This window comes from Chlorocebus sabaeus, chromosome 14, assembly GCF_047675955.1.
Source record: "Chlorocebus sabaeus isolate Y175 chromosome 14, mChlSab1.0.hap1, whole genome shotgun sequence".
NCBI lineage: Eukaryota > Metazoa > Chordata > Mammalia > Primates > Cercopithecidae > Chlorocebus > Chlorocebus sabaeus.
Window position 1 is genome coordinate 43,755,226 of NC_132917.1, and position 20,117 is coordinate 43,775,342.

A 20,117-nucleotide genomic window follows, 5' to 3' on the forward strand; every position below is an offset into this window, starting at 1 on the left:
CTCCAAAGCTAAAAGCTCAGCAACCTATCTCCCCTTCTCTGGTGGTCAAAATACTATTAATAACCAAATGAACACTTCCATCAACTTTTTTTATCCCCTCCACTACAAAAGTCTATACCAGACCTATCTCTGACAAATCTCAAACCATGAGAGCATTTAGTCGCACATCTGACACCCACCGAGAGTTTAACTTGCCTTTGCATCCCCAGATTCCAACAGAGCGCCTTGCATGTGCTCATTCATTCAAAGACACTTATAGGCCGGGAGCGGTGGCTCACACCTGTAATCCCAGCACTTTGGGAGGCCGAGGTAGGAGGATCGCTTAAGGTCTGGAGTTCGGGACTAGCATGGCCAACATGGTGAAACCCAGTCTTTACTAAAAGTACAAAAGTTAGCCTAGCATGGTGGCGCACACCTGTAATCCCAGCTACTCGGGAGGCTGAGGCAGGAGAATCGCCTGAACCTGGGAAGCGGAGGTTGCAGCGAGCCAAGATCGCGCCATTGCACTCCCACCTGGGCTACTGATCTCGAAATAAATAAATAAATAGATAGATAGATAGATAGATAGATAGATAACAAAGACATTTACAAATCCTACCATGACAGTTACCAACTCGTACAACACCTTCCTAAATGCTGAAGGAAAACTCCATTCAAGAGAACGCAGGCAAAAGCCGACTGATCATAATCCAGCATCCAGCTTTAGGCCATCCGTGGCTCACCGAAACTCCCAACCCATTCCCCGCCGCCCCCTCCCACGCAAAAGGCTAAATTTCTCAGTATCTAAATGCTAAGTGGTTACTGATTACCAACAGTGACCCCACGTGGGACACCACCCAAGCTAGCCGAGTGTAAGGAGGAGACCACCACCCGACTCTCCAAAGCAGTTTTCAAAGCCCCCCCTCGTCTTCGTTGACCGTGGGTACCCCGAGGACAGTAAGACCCAGGCTGAAGTGGCGAGGGCAGGATTCTAGCCGGAAGCAAGCCATGCCCGCATCCGTGACCTTCTGAAGGCGCTTAACCCTGTCACCCGAAAACCCCTGGTAGGGGGCGTGGTGCGGGGCACGGGGAGGCTCGGTCCCGGGGCGGCGAGGAGGGTGGCGAGCACAGGCGGGACCCGGTCCCTGACGGCGCCCACGACCCCGGGGGGCCCTCGCGCCGCAGCCTAACTGGAAGAAGGGCCTGGGCACTCACCCGGCCACGGGCCCGGCGCGAGCGGCAGGCAGATAGGAGGCGGCATGCGGCCGCCCCGGGCCGCCAGTGAGGAGGCGCAGGGAGAGCGGGAGGCGCGGGGCCGCCCCGGCACGCAGCAGCCAACACGAAGATCTCAGCAGGGCTGCCATGGCTCGAACGTCCCCGCAGCGGCAAGCACGTTCCGCCAGAAGGACAGGAGGAGCACGTGACCTCAGGGTCGCCCGGCGCGGCAGAGACCAACTGCAGGGCGCGCCAAATGTGGGGGGAGCCAGGGATCGTTTTAGGTTGGAAGATGGAAATCCGCACTTCTCTGAGAAGAGAGGAGCCAATGTGATACTCATATAAACGATGTTGCTTGTTTCATTATCGAAGCATTTCTTTTCCGTCTTCCGTCTCCGATCTGGGCATCGTGTTCATTGGCTGCACCCCCGCACTCCTCTGTTGGTAGAGCCGCAAGGGGTCAACTCCTCCCAGGTTGGCGCAGAGGCTTGCGGGAGGCCAACTAGTAAAAACACCGAGAACTCTCGAGAAGTGCCGACTATGAAGATCCCAGGATGAGACGGTTTCCCCGCCCCCGAGTGCAGACGTTGCAACCAACTTTCAGCGCTGACGCGATCTCCAATAGGAACGGCCCTTCACTCTCAGAAACGCGGGCCAGAGAAACCGTGGAGGACTTTTCACCTTGCCGTTTGCCTCCGAGGTTCAACATGATAGGATTTGGATTATTAGGGCCTGGGAACAGCGTAAAGGAAAGCGCAGGTCACCACCTTAAGCGCGTATGCGGGGCCTCGCTTTAGGAAATAAATGAATTCTACCAAAAGTCCTGTAGTTTTAAAGCTGGAATTGAACTGTCTTCCCAAACCCTCCACGCCTACTGCGCCTCTCCCTTCAGTAAATGCACATATACATGTGAGAAGTAGAAGAACAATGCAATTAAGAGTCTCCAGCCAAATCTGGGGAGAAAACAGGCAAGTTAAACCCATCGCTGGGCCGGGCACAGTGGCTCACGCCTGTAATCCCATCACTTTGGAAGGCCGAGGCGGGTGGATCACCTGAGGTCAAGAGTTAGAGACCAGCCTGGCCAACATGGTGAAACCCTTTCTCTACTAAAAATACAAAAAAAAAAAAGTAGCTGTAATCTCAGCTACTTGGGAGGCTGAGGTAGGAGAATTGCTTGAATCCGGGAGGTGGAGGTTGCAGTGAGCCAAGATGGCGCCATTTTCCAGCCTGGGTGACACAGCGGGACTCTGTCCAAAACAAAAAATCCACGTCGCTGCTGCCTTCACAGGGCTTACAGACTCAATCGGTTCCCTGTGTACACGTGGGAAACTGAGAACAGCCTCCCACTCCCTCTCCACCTGCTTGTCCCCTACCTATCACCAGGCGAATGCGCGGGTATTTCCTCTGGAAGCCCTCCCACGGTCATTTCCCATGTGACTGTTTATCCCACTGGACCATGAACTCCTTATCAGTAGGGACTGTGATCTCTTACTGTAGGCCATACACTTACCCAGTGCCAGATACACAATAGGTCGCATTTAATATGTGTTAAATAAATGTCTATTTTGAGATGACCTAGCTCACCCCTCCTTTGAGAGATGAGGGAACGAAGACATCCCCTCCAAGTCCCCAAAAGAAATAAGGTGAAATGATTGACTCTGGGTTATATTACTGAGCATTGGGAGTATAAGGTATTCACCTATTTAACACGTATTTATTGAACACATATCCAGTGCCATACACTATTTGAAATTTTGGGGATACAGCAGAGAACAAAACAATCCTAGATTCTAATTAAGCTCTTTAAAGTTTAATTTGGGAAGACAGAAAAGAACTGTGATGCAAAATACCCCAGGGTAAACAGATTGAGGGTGTCATGGGGAGAGTTGCTTTTTTTTTTTTTTTTTTTGAGACAGTTGTTTTGCTCTGTCACCCAGGCTGGAGTGCAGTGGCACGATCTTGGCTCACTGCAGCCTCGACCTCTTGGCTCAAGCAATCCTCCCACCTCAGCCTCCTGAGTAGCTGGGATTACAGGCCCAAACCCTGGATAATTTTTGTATTTTTAGTAGAGATGGGTTTTTACCATGATGCCCAGGCTAGACTTGAACTCATGGCCTCAAGCAATCTGCCCGCCTGGTCTCCCAAAGTGCTGGGATTACAGGCATGAGCTACCATGCCCGGAGAGTTGATATTTTAAATAGGAAAAAAGTTGAACAGAAACCTGAAGGAAGGAAACGAGGAAGCCAGGAGAATTTTCTGGAAGGAGGAAAAAAAAAAAAAAAAGAGTGGTCCAGGCTTAAATAAGGCAAACACCAAAACCCTGAGGCAATAATAGGTGTAGCCTATTCAGAGAACTCTAAGGAGGACTGTGTGGATGAAAGAAAGGAGCAGGGGGTAGGAGTAGAGGAAGGAGCAGAGGGTGGAGAGGGGCCTGGAGGTGGGAGAGGTAGTTGGAGGCCATATCAAGCAGGTGTGGTAGGTGGCCGTGAAGACTGACTTTTACTTAGACTGAAGACTGACTTTTACTTAGAATGAGATGAGATACCATTGGATAGTTTGGTGTGTTGCTTTTAAAGAGATAGAGTCTTGCTCTGTTGCCTAGGCTAGTGTGCAGTGTTTATTCACAGGAGCGATTATGACACATTACAGCCTTGAACTCCTGGGCTCAAGAAATCCTCCTACCCTGGCCTCCCAAGTAAATGGGACTACAGGTGCATGCCACCACACCCGTTTGCCTTTTGTTTTTAAGTGCAGTGGCACAATCTAGGCTCACTGCAATCTCTGCCTCCCTGGGTCCAAGTGATTCTGGTGCCTTAGCCTCCCAAGTAGCTGGGATTAGAGGCATGCACCACCGCACTCAGCTAATTATGTAGTTTTAGTAGAGATAGGGTTTCACCATGTTAGCCAAGCTGGTCTGTAACTCCTGACCTCAAGTGATTCACCCACCTCGGCCTCCCAAAGTGCTGGGATTATAGGCGTGAGCCACCGCACCCAGCCACCCATTTGCATTTTGAAAGGGTCACTCTAACTGCTGTTTGGAAAGGAGGTTTTAGGGGAATGGGGATAAATAAAAATAGACCAAAGAGAAGGCTAATCCAGACTAGAGATGGTGGTGGCTTGCATTAGAGGGTAGGGTAGCAGGTGAAATGATGAGAAAGGGTCAGGTTCTTACTCTATTTAAATAGTAGAACCAAGGGGATTCTATTTAGAGTACTGATGGATTGGCTGTGGATTGTAAGTCAAGAACAGCTCCAAAGGTTTTGGCCTAAACAACTAGAAGGATGGATATGACTCTAATTTAAAAGGGGGAAAACAGAGAGAAGCAGATTTAAAAAGTGAAATCAAAAACGATTTCCTGGAATATTAGCTTGTGCCTGCTAGACATCCAAGTGTCAAATTTGAATAGGGGTTGGGTACATGTCATACAAGTCAGTTCAGGGGAAGAGTCAGAGCTAGAGATACGTTTGGGAATCTGCAGCTTCTTCCTGATATTTGAAGCCACAGAAATGGATGAAAGCATCTAGGAAGAAAATGCAGATAGACAAGAGAGGGAGTCCAAGGACTGAGGCTTGTGTCATTTCAATCTTTAGAGGATGTATAGATGAAAATCTAGCAAAGTAAACTGAGAAAGAGGAGCCAGAGAGGCAGGAGAACTCAGTCCAGTGAGGTCACAAATACCTGAAAGAGAGAAGTCCTTCAGGGAAGGAATTATCAATCACCTACAATGCTACTGTTAGTTCCAATACAATGAGCATGCAACATTGACCATAGAATTTGTTTCTTCTTTGTTTGTTTGTTGAGACTGAGTCTTGCTCTGTCGACCAGGCTGGAGTTGCAGTGGTGTGATCTCGGCTCGCTGCAACTTATGCCTCCTAGGTTCAAGCGATTCTCCTGCCTCAGCATCCCAAGTAGCCGGAACTGCAAACACGCATCACTATGCCCGGCTAATTTTTGTATTTTCAGCAGAGACAGGGTTTCACCATGTTGGCCAGTCTGGTCTGGAATCCCGACCTCAGGCGATCTGCCCACCTTGGCCTCCCAAAATGCTGAGATTACAGGCATGAGCCACCATGCCCTGCCATAGGATTTGGCATCTCAGCAGTCCCTGGTGATGCCAAGAAGAGCCATTTTGGCAATGTGTTGAGTCAAAAAATTGAAGTGAGTTTAAGAAGAAGGGGAAGTGGAAACAAAGTACAGACAAACCTTTTGTAGAGTTTTGGGGTGGTATCTAGAAGGGGGTGTAAAGTCAAGGAAGATTCTGTCTGCTTTTTTTTTTTTTTTTTTTTTAGGTGGAGTTTCACTCTTGTTTGCCCAGGCTGGAGTGCAATGGCACGAACACGGCTCACCGCAACCTCCGCCTCCCAGGTTCAAGCGATTCTCCTGCCTCAGCCTCCCTAGTAGCTGGGATTATAGGCATGTGCCACCACACCCGGCCAATTTTGTATTTTTAGTGGAGACGGGGTTTCTCCATTTGGTCAGGCTAGTCTCGAACTCCCAACCTCAGGTGATCCGCCCGCCTCCGCCTCCCAAAGTGCTGGGATTACAGGCGTGAGCCACCGTGCCCGGCTGCTTTTTTTTTTTTTTTTTTTAATGGAAGAAATAACAGCATGTTTGATACTAATGGGAATAATCCACCTGTGCCTATTTAAATTAATCAAAATTAAATAAAAATTTAAAAATTCAGTTCCTCAGTCAGATTAGCTACATTTCAAGAACTGAAGAGCCACAAGTAGCTAGTAGCTGTCATATTGGATGGCACACATAGAGCACATTCCCATCATCGTAGAAAGTTCTACTGCACAGAGCAGTAGAAAGTGAAGAATTCATAATGCCTGAGAGAGGGAAAGAGAGAGAGAGAATGAATTGAGTAGGCAACAGAGGATGGAATTCAGTTCAAAAGTGATGGGTTTGCTACAGTTAAGAACGCAGACAGTCCAGTCATTGTCACGGAAGGGAAGACAAGCTACATGGGTACAGACATGTTACCAAGGCTTGTAAAGGTAGTGAATGAATGAATGTTCTTTTCTAATTGCTTCTAGCCCTGACATCATTAATCCCCAACCAACATTCCCTGTGTTGCTATATCAAGCTTCCTCTTGAAGTATGGAGCAACTACTAATGAAATTTTTCTAGTCATTCATTTATTCACTATTTAATGAGCACCTACAACCTGCCAGGCAGTGGGTTAAATGCTACCAAAAAATAGGGTGGGCAAAAGCAGGAATGGTCCTTACAGTTATGGAGCTTATATGCCAGAGGGCAAGGCAGATATTAATCAAATAATTACCCTAAATGAATTTTACATAGATAGAGGTTTTGAAGGAAAGGCATGTTTCCATTAGAGTATGCCTCACCTAGGGAGTCAGAAAGGCTTCTTAGGAAAGGGATCTTTAGGATGAGGTCTGAAGGATGAAGGGTGGTTAATGCATGCAAGGTGTATGCACACATGTGTATGTGTTTGTGTGTGTGTATATAAGAGAGAGTGTAGTTTGCTTGTCTTTTAGTTAATACTTCCCAGGCTCTTCTCAGATTTCTTTAGACATACTCCAGAAGCAGGCTCCCTCAGCTTCTTCTGAACTATAAAATGGATTCAGATGTTGTTTAGAAACCAGAGATCCCCGTCCCAGTGAATGAAATAGCCCCTGAAAAGAATCTTACTATGCAGAACAGCTTAGAAACTAGACTTTGCAAAAATACTTAAATGCTTGGTTTTCTTATGTGTAAAACTGTTGATATTTACACCTTGCTTCCAGAATTTTTTGGGAACATCAGATAAAATAAATGAGGTATTTACCTTACCAGACACATTGAGAGCTCTAAAAAATAAAGTAGCTATTTTTGTTGTTTTGTTGTTGCTCCTTTTCATATTCAAGTCTAACCTGATAAATTTGGGTTCTTCTCCAGTTTCTCCTTAGGGACTGATTTTCATGAAATAGTAATTAGTCCTACTGCATCACTGCATGTGATGCCCTTGGATATTTACTAATCTATTTTCTTCTATTTTATTTGTTTGTTTGTTTGTTTGTTTTTTGGGTTTTTTTGAGAGAGAGTTTCGCTCTTGTTGCCCAGGCTGGAGTGCAATGGTGCAATCTCGGCTCACTGCAACCTCCACACAAATGTGATTCTCCTGCCTCAGCCTCCCAAGCAGTTGGGATTACAGGCACCCACCACCATGCCTGGCTAATTTTGTATTTTTAGTAGAGATGGGATTTCACCATGTTGTCCATGTCAGTCTCGAACTCCTGACTTCAGGTCATCCACCTGTCTTGGCCTCCCAAAGTGCTGGAATTACAGGCATGAGCCATTGATGCCTGGTCTACTTTATTTTTTGAATGTTGATTTATCTTAATTTAAGCCAGCTATTAGAAGACATTTTTTGAGACACTCGAAATTTGATTATGGATTGTATATTGTACAATACTAAGAATTATTGCTAATTTTCTTTTCTTTCTTTTTGTTTTTAGACAGAGTCTCACTCTGTCACCCAGGCTGGAGTGTCGTGTCGTGGTGCAATCTCAGCTAACTGCAACCTCTGCCTCCTGAGTTCAAGGAGCAATTCTCCTGCCTCAGCCTCCTGAGTAGCTGGGATTACCGGCGTGCACCACCTTGCCCAGCTAATTTTTGTATTTTTAGTAGAGTCAATGTTTCACCGTGTTGGTCAGGCTGGTCTCAAACTCCTGACCCTGTGATCTGCCTGCCTTGGCCTCCCAAAGTGCTGGGATTACAGGCATGAGTCACCGCACCCAGCCTATTCTATTTTGTGTGTGTTTAAATATGTTCACGAAGAAAAATAATTTAAATGCTGGTTATATTTTGATTTCACTTCTCACTAATACAGCATGACTTGGAGTTTGAAAAACATCGCATTCAAATAGCCAATACAAATGCAAAGTAGACAAAAGCACCAGCTAGACAAATGTACCAGACTGTACCCTGAGAACTGGAGACCTGTTCATGGGAACATGGTTAATTGACTTCTCCAACAAATAGTAGCTCAAACATCAAAACTTGCAGTTGTTGCTAAACCGTTTTACATAAAATATTAAATCTCCAAGGTTGTAGCTCTTACAATCTAAGAAAAAGATTTGCATTTAAGACCAAAGTTTAAAAAGAAAGAAACATTTAACTTTGAAATTCTGAGCCCAAAGTATAGTACTCAGCACCCTAAATCGGAAGCTTACAAGGCAGGTGGCATTACCCTTGTTTCTCTTAGATCAATTAATTTCTTTCTTGCCTCCTAATAATTTTTTATGACTCACAAAGAATCAGAAAATAAAACTGATTCTTCATAACTGTTTGTCAGCCTTTTTGGAATCTATTCCGATTTTGACACAAGTACATTCAAAATAGTGTGAGCAAAGAACCAAGTGATTGCCTTAAGTTTAAAAGCCTGTTTTGCTCAAAAGACTTAATGTATTTTAAGCAGCAGATTTAATGTTTAGCTGTGATTATATTTTCTCTTAAGGCAGCTCGTCTGATGAATCAAGGGCTTCTCCCATCTGTGACTACATTTTTCATATCTAAATGTATTCATGTATGTAATTCCCAATTATTCAAAAATTATCCTGCTCAGACCTTTGCACACAGCTTCAAGATTCTCACCACAAGTGGAGGTCCAATTTGCCATTGTTACACCCCTCAGCAACACTTCTGTCAAACAGTGATTCTTTCAGAAGCTTACAAACCAGCAAGACAGATGCAGGGTCATTTACTGTAAGAAAGTAACTAACGCTGGCAACAAGGAGTTGTTGCTGATATTTTCCCAGTGTTACCATGTGTGAAGGCTGAAAAGTTTATGTGTTTCCCACAGGGCAGATAGTGTCTGGATAAACCAATATAGAATCGTAGTCAAACATAATTGGCATTTCAATGTACTATACAACTGAGTCCCTTTAAGACATAAAATGGATATAATTCTTATATTACTGAAAATAAACTTTAGGACATGTTTGTTGAACAATCATTGTTAATACCTAAAATGTAACATGGATCTCTTAAATTTTCTGGTTAATGGATGGTTTCTGTATGTCTTGTTTTGTTTTTAAGGAACGAGAAAATGTATTTAATTTTCTTTGAGCAGGTGAATAATGTGGAATTTCTGTTTTAACTTGTGTCTCTCTGAGGTTTGAAAAATGATTTACATTGAACACTTTTATGCAACTTGCCTTCCGATCATTTCAGTTTAAATGGGAGAGGGAGGACTAATAGAGTTTACTTGGGCTAGTACATTATGGATTTTCCGGCTGGGTGCAGTGACTCATGACTGTAATCCCAGCACTTTGGGAGGCCGAGGCAGGCGGATCACCTGAGGACAGGAGTTCAAGACCAGCCTGGCCAACATGGCGAAATCCCCTCTCTACTAAAAATACAAAAATTAGCCGGGCTTGGTGGTGGGCACCTGTAGTCCCAGCTACTTGGGAGGCTGAGGCACGAGAATCACTTGAACCTAGGAGGCAGAGCTTGCAGTGAGCCAAGATCAAGATCATGCCATTGCACTCCAGCCTGGGCAACAAGAGCAAAACTCTGTCTCCAAAAAAAAAAAAGAAGTATGGATTTTCCATTTCATTAAGTTGCAAGACACTGATGTGGCTCTTGTTCTTGGCTTCCCATCTTGCTTTTCTTTCTCTTTCTAATAGATCCTACCTCTGAGCCCAGAGATGGACACATGACCAGGCCTGACTAGTATATCACCCTGGTCACAGTGATGGTTCTGTAACAATCCTAGAGATGAGACCCAATCTACCCTGAATGACATTTTTCCCTTGAACTAAAGGAGCTAGTAGGGAGCGTGTTTTGGTTTTTTAGGTCATGGAGCTTGAAGGAAGTGAAGACCTGCCTGCAGACAGCCTCTTCGCCATATGAAGAGAGCCCATTTTCTGTTTTTTGTTTTGTTTTTTTTGAGACAGGGTCTCACTGTGTTGCCCAGGCTGAGCGCAGTGGCACCATCATGGCTCACTGCAGCCTCAACCTCCCGGGTTCAAGTGATCCTCCTACCTCAGCCACCAAAGTATCTAATTTTTTTTTTTTTTTTTTAGATGGAGTTTCACTCTTGTCACCCAGGCTGGAGTGCAATGGTGCGATCTCGGCTCATTGCAACCTCTGCCTCAGCCTCCGGAGTAGCTGGAATTACAGGCATGCAACACCATGCTTGGCTAATATTTGTATTTTTAGTAGAGATGGGGTTTCACCATGTTGGCCAGGCTGGTCTCAAACTCCTGATCTCAGGTGATCCACCCACCTTGGCCTCCCAAAGTGCAGGGATTACAGGCATGAGCCACTGCACCCGGCCTATTTTTTATATTTTTTTGTAGAAACAGAGTCTTGCCACGCTGCCCAGACTGGTCTTGAACTCCTGGGATCAAGTGATATGCCCATGTTGGCTTCCCAAAGTGCTGGGATTACAGGTGTGAGCCTTCACACCCAGCCAAGAACCCAATTTCAATGGAAGATAAAAAGGTCAACATACAGAAGGATACAGATAAGAGAGGGAGAGAGAAAAAAAGAGAGAACATTCTGATGACCTACTTTGTTCCCCTAGATATAGCAGGACCTGAATTCCATTCTTGGATTCCCCAGTAAAATGAGTTAATAATTTTCTGTTAATTCATTCACCTAACTTGAGTAGGCTTTCTGCTATTTGCACCTGAAAGAGCCCTGACTAATGTAAAAATTGGTAGGAAGAAATAGAGTGGTACAATGTGCTTACTAACACTAGAGTTTCAGGAAATTTTTTAGAGAAAAATATCAGGATAGTAGTGTTTGTTTGTTTGTTTGTTTGTTTGTTTTTGGCCTTCATTAGCATTCTGGAGGATGGGAACAAACGTCACTCCACGCTAAATCAGGAGAATGGCAACGGCTTTGTTGAGCAGTCCTCTCTCCAGTTGCCTCAATCTCAGACCACTGACAGATAAGCTAGGCCTTGGAGAATTACCAAGGCTGAATTCTATGCTTGAGCTTGCATTTAGTGTGAACAAAGTCAAGGAAGTGGGCATCACAAGAGGAGATTACTGGGTTCCAAGAGGGGTCAGAAAAACAGGGGGAAGCCTTAAAATTCAGGTTGCTCCCAAACCCTCATTTTCTGTACCCATTACCTGATAAAAGCAACGATTTCTCCATTCGTAAAGCATCATCCTCTAAGGTTCATCTCTGAATCAAGTGACGGGTCCATTATTATATTACCAGTTTATAGTTTGGGTTCACAGGGAAACAGAGTCTAAGACTCAAATTTGGGCCCAGGAGGTCTATTGGAAAGTGCTGTAGGGAATCATATTTGAGGGATGAGGGAAACCAGATTGGGCAGAGAGAGAGATGAAATTACGATGCAGTTGCAACTGAGGCCTCCCTCAGATCCTACAGAGAACTTTGGGTCTCAGAAGACCCTTCAAAGTTGTTCTGCCTTCAGCCAAGGCCGGCAGATCACTTGAGGCAGATCACAGGAGTTCTGGCCAACATGGTGAGACCCCTTGTCTATTAAAAATACAAAAATTAGCCAGGTGTGGTGATACATGCTTGTAATTCCAGCCACTTGGGAGGCTGAAGTGAGAGGATTGCTTGAACCCAGGAGGCGGAGGTTGCAGTTGGGCCGAGATTACGACACTGAACACTGGCCTGGGCAATGAAGCAAGACTCTATCTCAGAAAATAAATAAATAAATAAATAAATAAATAAATAAATAAATAAATAAATAAATGTCTCAATTACATTCTACACTACACACTACCACTGTCTCCCCAGATATAATTAGTTGCTCTAGAGGCCTTAGTTTCTTCAACTTCCACAGATCCCGTAACATATATAACATATATATGATATGAATTCCCCAGGTGATTCTGTTGCACACTGAATTACAAATTGATGGAGCATATTATGCAAATTAACTCATGAGAGTTTTATAACCCGAATTCTATTACTAACCACTTTTTACACATGAGGAAACTGAAGTACAGAAAGGATAGGTTGCTCAAGATCACACAGCTTAAGTGGCTGAGCCAGGTTTGAAACCTCAGCAGGCTGGTTCCAAAGCCAATAGGTTTAATCGCTACCAAGTACCGTTTGGAAATAATGGCCTTAATGCAAAGGCACAGCACTAATGGTGACAACTGCAGGTAGGCCAGTAGAAGACACATTTGGGTTCATTTGGGGTCGTTCGTTTAACATTTTATTAGTCCCCCTTTTATTCAGTTAGTCCCGCCTTCTCAACTATATCAGAGCTTCCTGAGAACATAGGTCCAGTTTTACTTCTCCCCTTGCTTGTAACACCCAGTGCAGTACACTGTTAGGTGTTGGCCAGATTTGGAAGTGCTCAATTGGCTTCAGAAATCTGTAAGTTGACTGGGCGTGGTGGCTCACACCTGTAATCCCAACACTTTGGGAGGCCAAGGCAGGTGGATCACCTGAGGTCATGACCTCAGGTGGAGGGAGTTTGAGACCAGCCTGACCAACATGGAGAAACCCCGTCTCCACTAAAAATACAAAATCAGCCAGGCATGGTGGTGGTCGCCTGTAATCCCAGCTACTTGAGAGGCTGAGGCAGGAGAATCATTTGAACCCAGGAGGTAGAGGTTGTGGTGAGCTGAGATAGTGCCATTGCACTCCAGCCTGGGCAATAAGAGCAAAACTCTCTCTCAAAAAAAAAAAAAAGAAAAGAAAAGAAAAAGGAAAAAAAGAAATCTGTAAATTTTAGATTCATTGGGGCCTAAAATAATGAGATTTATATTACATGTGATCAGTTCCTACCTTTTTGCAATTTTAGATGTTTAGCTAGATACTTTCTTCCTTTAGTCACATCAGATATCCTTTTGTTGATCTGCATTAACCAAAATTCACATTAATTTTACCAATCAAATTGGTGCAAGAACGTTCCCTTCCTGCAGCTGAAAGCAGTTCTTGAAAGATTTTTCTTTTGAGAAAGCTTCCAACAAGCTCTTTGCTCTTTGACTTTTGTTTGCTTCCTAGAAATGCACATGCTGGGACAAAATTACTTTATCCAAATGCCAGTGATTGAAAAGACATTCTAATTATCTGTTGATGGTAAATCGTAAAAGTTATTTGGAAACCCATTTGTTGAGCTTGTGAATGTTCAGAGAAAAGAATGGTCTACCTAGTACCTCTAAAATAAGTCTGGTATTTGTAACTGCTGTAGGCTTGATTGCATTGAATTATAAATTGAATCATTTCTAACTTCACCTCTGGGAGGTTTCCAGTGATTGTTTTATTCAGCTTTACCGACTATGCTGCCCATCACAACTCTGGCAATGATTCCCCTAGCAGTACGAAGGGGCTGCCCAGCCCTGCTGCAGAAATTCATGACAGCTGCATTTGCCCGCAGAATTTGGAAGGATCTAAGGTCTTTGGAGACTCGGAATGTGTTTTTTCCTTGTCTTAACTGGCAGTGTGAGCCTCTGGCATTTCAAAGTGCAAGTCATTAGTATCCACCAGGGTGATGTTAATCTGTCTGTGTTTCAGTCTCAGGACATTTTCCAGTTGCTTCTGCCACAACAATCTCTGCCATCTCAGTGCTTTTGATGCCCCTTGTGAATTCCAGAAGTTCTGCAGCGCTGGCAGAACTTCACAAAAACTAGTCACTGACCGATATTTCTCTTCCATCTTTCAAAGTCATCCTTAAAGAAGCCTTGATGCTTATTTAAAAGGTGGGGCTTTTGTTGGACATTTAAAAATATGAGCTGAGAGAAACCTGTTGTTGTTTTCAGACAGTCTCATTCTGTCACCCAGGCTAGAGTGATGTGATCTCGGCTCACTGCAACCTCTGCCTCCCGGGTTCAAGTGATTCTCACGCCTCAGCCTCCCAAGTAGCTGGGATTACAGGTACGCACCACCACGCCTGCCTAATTTTTGTATTCTTATTAACAGTAGAGAGAGTTTCACCATGTTGGCCAGGCTGGTCTCGAGCTCCTTACCTCAAGTTAGCTGTCCACCTCGGCCTCCCAAAATGCTGGGATTGCAGGCATGAGCCACAGCGCCTAGCCTGTTGTTGTTTTTAAATTCTCAGGGGAAAGGAGACTTTTTTGTTTTGTATTTAGGGCTTGAGTCATGTAGTCTGGGGAAGTTAAGCTGATGTTGATCACATTCAGGAAAAATGTAATACTAGAGGAGAAATATGTGGGATTGCCAGAAGTCAAACAAAAACAAGGTGCTTGAATAGTTGGAAGGGACTCAGGAAAGCCAGAGGGTCCAGGTGACACTGAAAATGGGTGTGAGGGGCAGGAATTGCCAGGACATCCTTTCTTCCTCCATCTTCCTGGCACGACTGAGCTAAACCTCCTGCTGTCTGAGCTGTGGTTTGGTGGGGGACCGAAAGCGGGGAGAGTGCTCTTCTCCTGTCAGATCTTTCCAGACTCCCCAGTGTGTTAATATGACATGAAGCCAAACCAAGCCGAAGAGCTAGCTGGCAATTGTGAAGAGCCTTGGCCTTTTATTTAATCATCAGAAAAACCAAGGCTTGTAAGTGCTGGTAAAGTGCCAGATTAATTATTCAGAAATGAGTGCCTGAGATTGGACCAAGTATTGTCTCATTAGCATGCAGTGTCCATGCTGGAGTCTGGTTAGAAAAGCCACAGAGACTATAGGAGGGGTCGATGGGAAGGGAACCAGAAGAAAAATAAAACTTTCTCTTTATTGTACTGTGAAATCTCACACTATTAGAATAGTCCCCTGCCCCCAAATATAGGGTACTCTCCAGTAATATGCCTTGGCCCAGACCCTGTTCTGGAAGATGCAAGACAATTATCCTACCAGTCCCTTGCATCTGTGCCCATAAACTTGGCCTTCTTTCCTCTTATAATGCATTGTGTTTAAGGCCAGCGCCCCTCGCATTTACATTCAGATCTCACCTCCTCCTCTTGCCTACTGAAGGACATACTTTGCTTCTGAAATTCTCTTTCTCCTGCACAATTCATTCCTCCTCTTTGTTAAATGATCTCCATCAGCATGCATTCTCATTTTCTATCTTTAAAAAACCTCTTTAGCTAGGTGCAGTTGCACACCTGTAGTCCTAACTACTCAGGAGACAGGTCAAGGCAGAAGGATCACTTGAGCCCATGAGTTCAAGGTTATAGTGTGCTATGGTCACACACCGCACTTTAGCCTGGACAACTCAGCAAGATCCCACCTCTAAAAAAAAAATTTTAAACTCTTTAGACTCTACTTCTTCCTCTAGAAACTCTCTTTTTCCCTCTTTACAATGAAAGTCCTGAAAAGAGTTTTCTATACTGGTTTATCCTCTGCTTCCATTCAGTCTTTTTTTAGGGGGTGGGTGGTGGGAGACTGAGTCCCTCTGTGTTGCCCAGGCTGGAGTGCAATGGCACGATCTCAGCTCACTGCAACCTCTGCCTCCTGGGTTCAAGCGATTCTCCTGCCTCAGCCTCCCGAGTAGCTGGGATTACAGGCACCCGCCATCATGCCCGGCTAATTTTTGTATTTAGTGGAGACAGGGTTTCAACATGTTGGCCAGGCTGGTCTCAAACTCCTGACCTCAAGTGATCCACCCGCCTTGGCCTCCCAAAGTGCTAGGATTACAGGCGAGAGCCACTGCACCCAGCCACATACATGGCTCTTTCCTTCTCCCACTTGCCCCAAGCAAAAACCTAAAAATCATCTCTTTCCTCCCTCTCTCACACCCAGTGCATCCTATTCTTCAGTCTGTCAACTCTACCATAAAGACACCATTCCATTCCAAAACACTTCTCACCATCTGATCATCATCTCCCACCACTGTCAGCTCTTACCTGGACTACTGGAATAGCCCCTAACTGCTCACCTACAGTCCGTTTTCCATATGGCAACCAAAGTCTTGTGTTTTGTTTGTTTTGAGATGGAGTTTTGCTCTTGTTGCCCAGGCTAGAGTGCAATGGCATCATCTTGGCTCACTGCAACCTTGTCCTCCCGGATTCAAGCGATTCTCCTGCCTCAGCCTCCAGAGCAGCTGGGATTACAGGGACTCACCACCATGCACAGCTAATTTTTTTTGTATTTTTAGTAGAAATGGGGTTTAACCATATTGGCCAGGCTGGTCTCAAACTCCTGATCTCAGGTGATCCACTCCCCTCGGCCTCCCAAAGTGCTGGGATTACAGGCATGAGCCACTGTTCCTGGCCCAAAGTAATATTTTAATTACATAAATTTGATTATTTTACTCCTCTGGTCAAAACTCTTTATGGCTTTTCCATCACACTTGGAACAAAAAGTCCTCACATAGTTTGCATGAGATGCCACGTGATGTGCTTCCTGTTCATTTCTCCATTCTCACCAACTTGCTAGCGGTTGCCACCTCTTCCTACTCACTGTAGCCTTCCTGTGGTGTCTCCAACACTTAAAGTTTGTCTATCAGATGACATAGTATCAGTTTTCATTTATAATAACAGCATACTATTTGTTGAGCTTCAACTACATGCAAGCCACTATACTAGGCATTTTACATACATAATTTTTAATCCTAACCATGACTTTTCAGTGTAGACATTACTATCTCCTCTTTGCAAATGAGGAAACTGAGGCTCAGAGAAGTTAGGTAATTTGTCCAAAGTAGCAGACAGTGGTAGAGCTGGAATTCACATCTATGTGTTTGTGATTTTATTTTATTTTATTTTATTGAGATAGGTTCTCACTCTGTCACCCAGGCTGGAGTACAATGGCACGATCTCAGCTCACTGCAACCTCTGCCTCTTAGGCTTAAGTGATCCTCCCACCTCAGCCTCCCTAGTAGCTGGGACTACATGCATGCACCACTGTACGCAGCTAATTTTTCAGTCTTTTTTTGTAGAGACGGGAATCTCGCCGTGTTGCTCAGCCTGGTTTTGGACTCCTGGACTCAAGCAATCCACCCACCTCAGCCTCCCAAAGTGCTGGAATTACAGGCATGAGCCACTGCGCCCAGGCTTGTGTTCACGATTTTAAAGCCTAAACTCTTTCCATTGCATTATACTACCTGTTCGTGACCAGGATACTGACTTAATCCTCTCAGGAAAATTTCACTTTTTTCTTTCAGGATTGGGGACTGGGCTTATGTCCTGGTGCTCACCATAAAGCTGACCTACAAGCTCTTGAAAGAGGTTGCTGAGGTAATTGATCTTGTTTGTAAACTCCCTGGATCCCCAGGAGAGAATGTGGAGGGAAGTACAGCATCTTCCCACCTGAGTGATGGGGCCTGCAGGACTTGGGAAAACAAGTTCCTAGGGAACAGCTGCATTGAAGGCTCCCTTTTGTCTCTAAATGCTAATAGTTCTGGATTCAAAATCTTTTCTCTTTTTGACTGGACCCAGATATAATAAAACAAAAACCTTACAGCATATAATTTGGCATTTTACTGGTATGGTAGGCTCATAAAAATTTTGTTCTCCCTGACAAGGCTCAGCTAATTCTATCAAAATAAATCTCTGAAGGAAAAAAGCTTTCTTTTAAAGTCAATGAGAAGCTTTTTAAAGAACAAAAATAACACTTAAAAACTGATATTCTGTGTATCTTCTTTTTCTTCTCTTTTTCAGAAGAAATTCTGCCCTTTTTGATAATAGAAAATAAAAAATGTCCGGGAGAAAAATGTCAAAATTTGGCATGCTATGAAGAGTGGAAATTTCTTCCAACATTACATTTTGAATTTTAAAGCATTTTGAGCACAGATTATGTAGGGGTCAGGTTTCCACAACCACATGTATCCTTTGTCAGTGACCATGCCCATGAATGGCCTCACAGTATTTTTCACTCACCAGACCTTGACTAAGAACAAAACCATTATGAGAGCCAAGTATTTCAGCATCTTCTCCAACTGGTCTATCTTATGTTTGCTCTCTCAGGCTTCATGGACACTTCTCTGTCCTAAATGTGTTTGATCAGAGATGTTTTTCCTGCAGGTGAATCGCACAGCAAAGTTGAGCAGACAAGCTGAATTTTGTATTTCAGTAAAGCCACATTGACTGTGTATGTGTTCAACATTGTGCTAGGTGGTAGAGAGGCTACAATGCGGAAGAGGAAGATAGCAAAAACACATTTATTAAGAGTCTGTTGTGTGCTAAATAGTTATATATATAATTTCATAACATATTGGGTAAACATTATTCTTCATGGTTACAGAAGAAAGGAAGCTGTGACAAATTAACTCTCTCAAAGGTAAGCTAGAGTAAGGGGGAATGGGGGAGCTAGGACTGAAATCTAGAATTGTCTGATACGAAAACACCCCACGCTTTCCATTATACTACATTAGTACAAAATTTAAGTTGAGATTCCCTTCCAAATGTGCTATGGTCCAATAAAATTTTGCCAAATGTGCCAAATGCCATTAATGAAGTCTGAAGAAAATTGGAAAAGAGGAAGACACAAACACGTCTGGATTTCCAAGGAAGGTTTCATGGAGGAGGCAGGATAGGGGCTGGGCCTCAAAATCTGGCACGGCTTGTATGAAGAGGGAGGAAAGTCATAGCAAGGGAGGGGAATTACAAGCTGGGAATCAGAAGGAACCAAGAAGTAGAGGGGAATTACAGTGGCATGGGAAGAGTGAAGAGGTCATTGCTGTCACTGCTGCTGAGGGTGTGTGCTGAAAGCAGTTGCAGATAAGGATATGCAGGTATTAGGATCAGATTGCAGAGCACTTTCAAAGCCAGGCAGTTTTAAGTAGAGATATGGTGGAAGGTAGTGCAATCAACTGAATGACTGTAACTTGCCAATTCGTATGTTGAAATTTAATTCCCAATGTGATAGTACTTGGAGGTGGGGCCTTTGTGAGATGACTAGGTCATGAGGGTGGAGCCCAAAAGAGTGAGATCTATACTCTTTTTTTTTTTTTTTGAGATGGAGTCTCGCTCTGTTGCCCAGGCTGGAGTGCAGTGGCCAAATCTCGGCTCACTGCAAGTTCCGCCTCCTGGGTTTACGCCATTCTCCTGCCTCAGCCTCCCGAGTAGCTGGGACTACAGGCAGCCACCACCTCACCTGGCTAGTTTTTTTGTATTTTTTTAGTAGAGATGGGGTTTTACCGTGTTAGCCAGGATGGTCTCGATCTCCTGACCTCGTGATCCGCCCATCTCGGCCTCCCAAAGTGCTGGGATTACAGGCTTGAGCCACTGCGCCTGGCCGAGATCTATACTCTTATGAGAAGAGGCCAGAGGGCTGGGCGTGGTGGTTTAATGACTGTTATCCCCACACTTTGGAAGGCTGAGGCAGGCGGATCCCCTGAGTTCAGAAGTTCAAGACAAGCCTGGTCAACATGGCGAGACCTCATCCCTACTAAAAATACAAAAAATTAGCCAGGTGTTGTGGCATGTGCCTATTTTCCCAGCTACTCCAGAGGCTGAGGTGGGAGGATCTCTTGAGCCCAGGAGGCAGAGGTTGCAGTGAGCTGAGATCATGCCACTGCACTCCAGTCTGGATGACAGGGGAGCCCTATCAAAAAAAAAAAAAAAAAAAAAAAAAGAGAGAGAGTCCAGAGAGCTAGCTGGCCCCTCTCCACCATGTGAGGGTATTGTGGGAAGTTGGCAGTACACAACCCAGAAGAAGGTCCTCACCAGAAGCCACCCATGCTGTCAACCTTACCTTAGAACTGTGAAAAATACATTCATGTTGTTTTTAAGCTACCCAGTCTATAGTACTTTGCTATAGCTTCCCAAACTGGCTAGGGTGGATAGAACATATGCCTTTCAGAGGGGAAAGTTTTATAATTAACTGAACATGATAGAATTCTCAGTGTATGTGAATCTTTTACATACATTGGAATACATATATCATAATTTTGTTTTGTTCTGCAATATAGTAAAGTTATTTTTCAGATAGAATATAAAATATACACAACTATGACCATTTTTACATAAGTGCTCAACAGAACCTTCAACCCATTATCACCAGGGTCCCAGAGTTAAGAGAAACAACTGTGTCTACTTAGCTGATGGTGATGTGTCAGCACCTTGGACAGCGATGCAGTAGCG

General features: G+C 44.3%; 1 protein-coding gene across 1 annotated transcript in view; it reads right to left on the bottom strand.

Moving 5' to 3' along the window:
- LRPPRC (leucine rich pentatricopeptide repeat containing) overlaps window positions 1-1,396 on the bottom strand; it is a 115,866-nt gene extending 114,470 nt beyond the window's left edge. The window contains exon 1 of the mRNA XM_007970785.3: window positions 1,195-1,396. Coding sequence (XP_007968976.2) covers window positions 1,195-1,343 — 149 coding nt within the window. The 5' untranslated portion in view covers window positions 1,344-1,396. The remainder of the gene's footprint in view (window positions 1-1,194) is intronic.
- Between the last annotated feature and the right edge of the window lie 18,721 nt (window positions 1,397-20,117).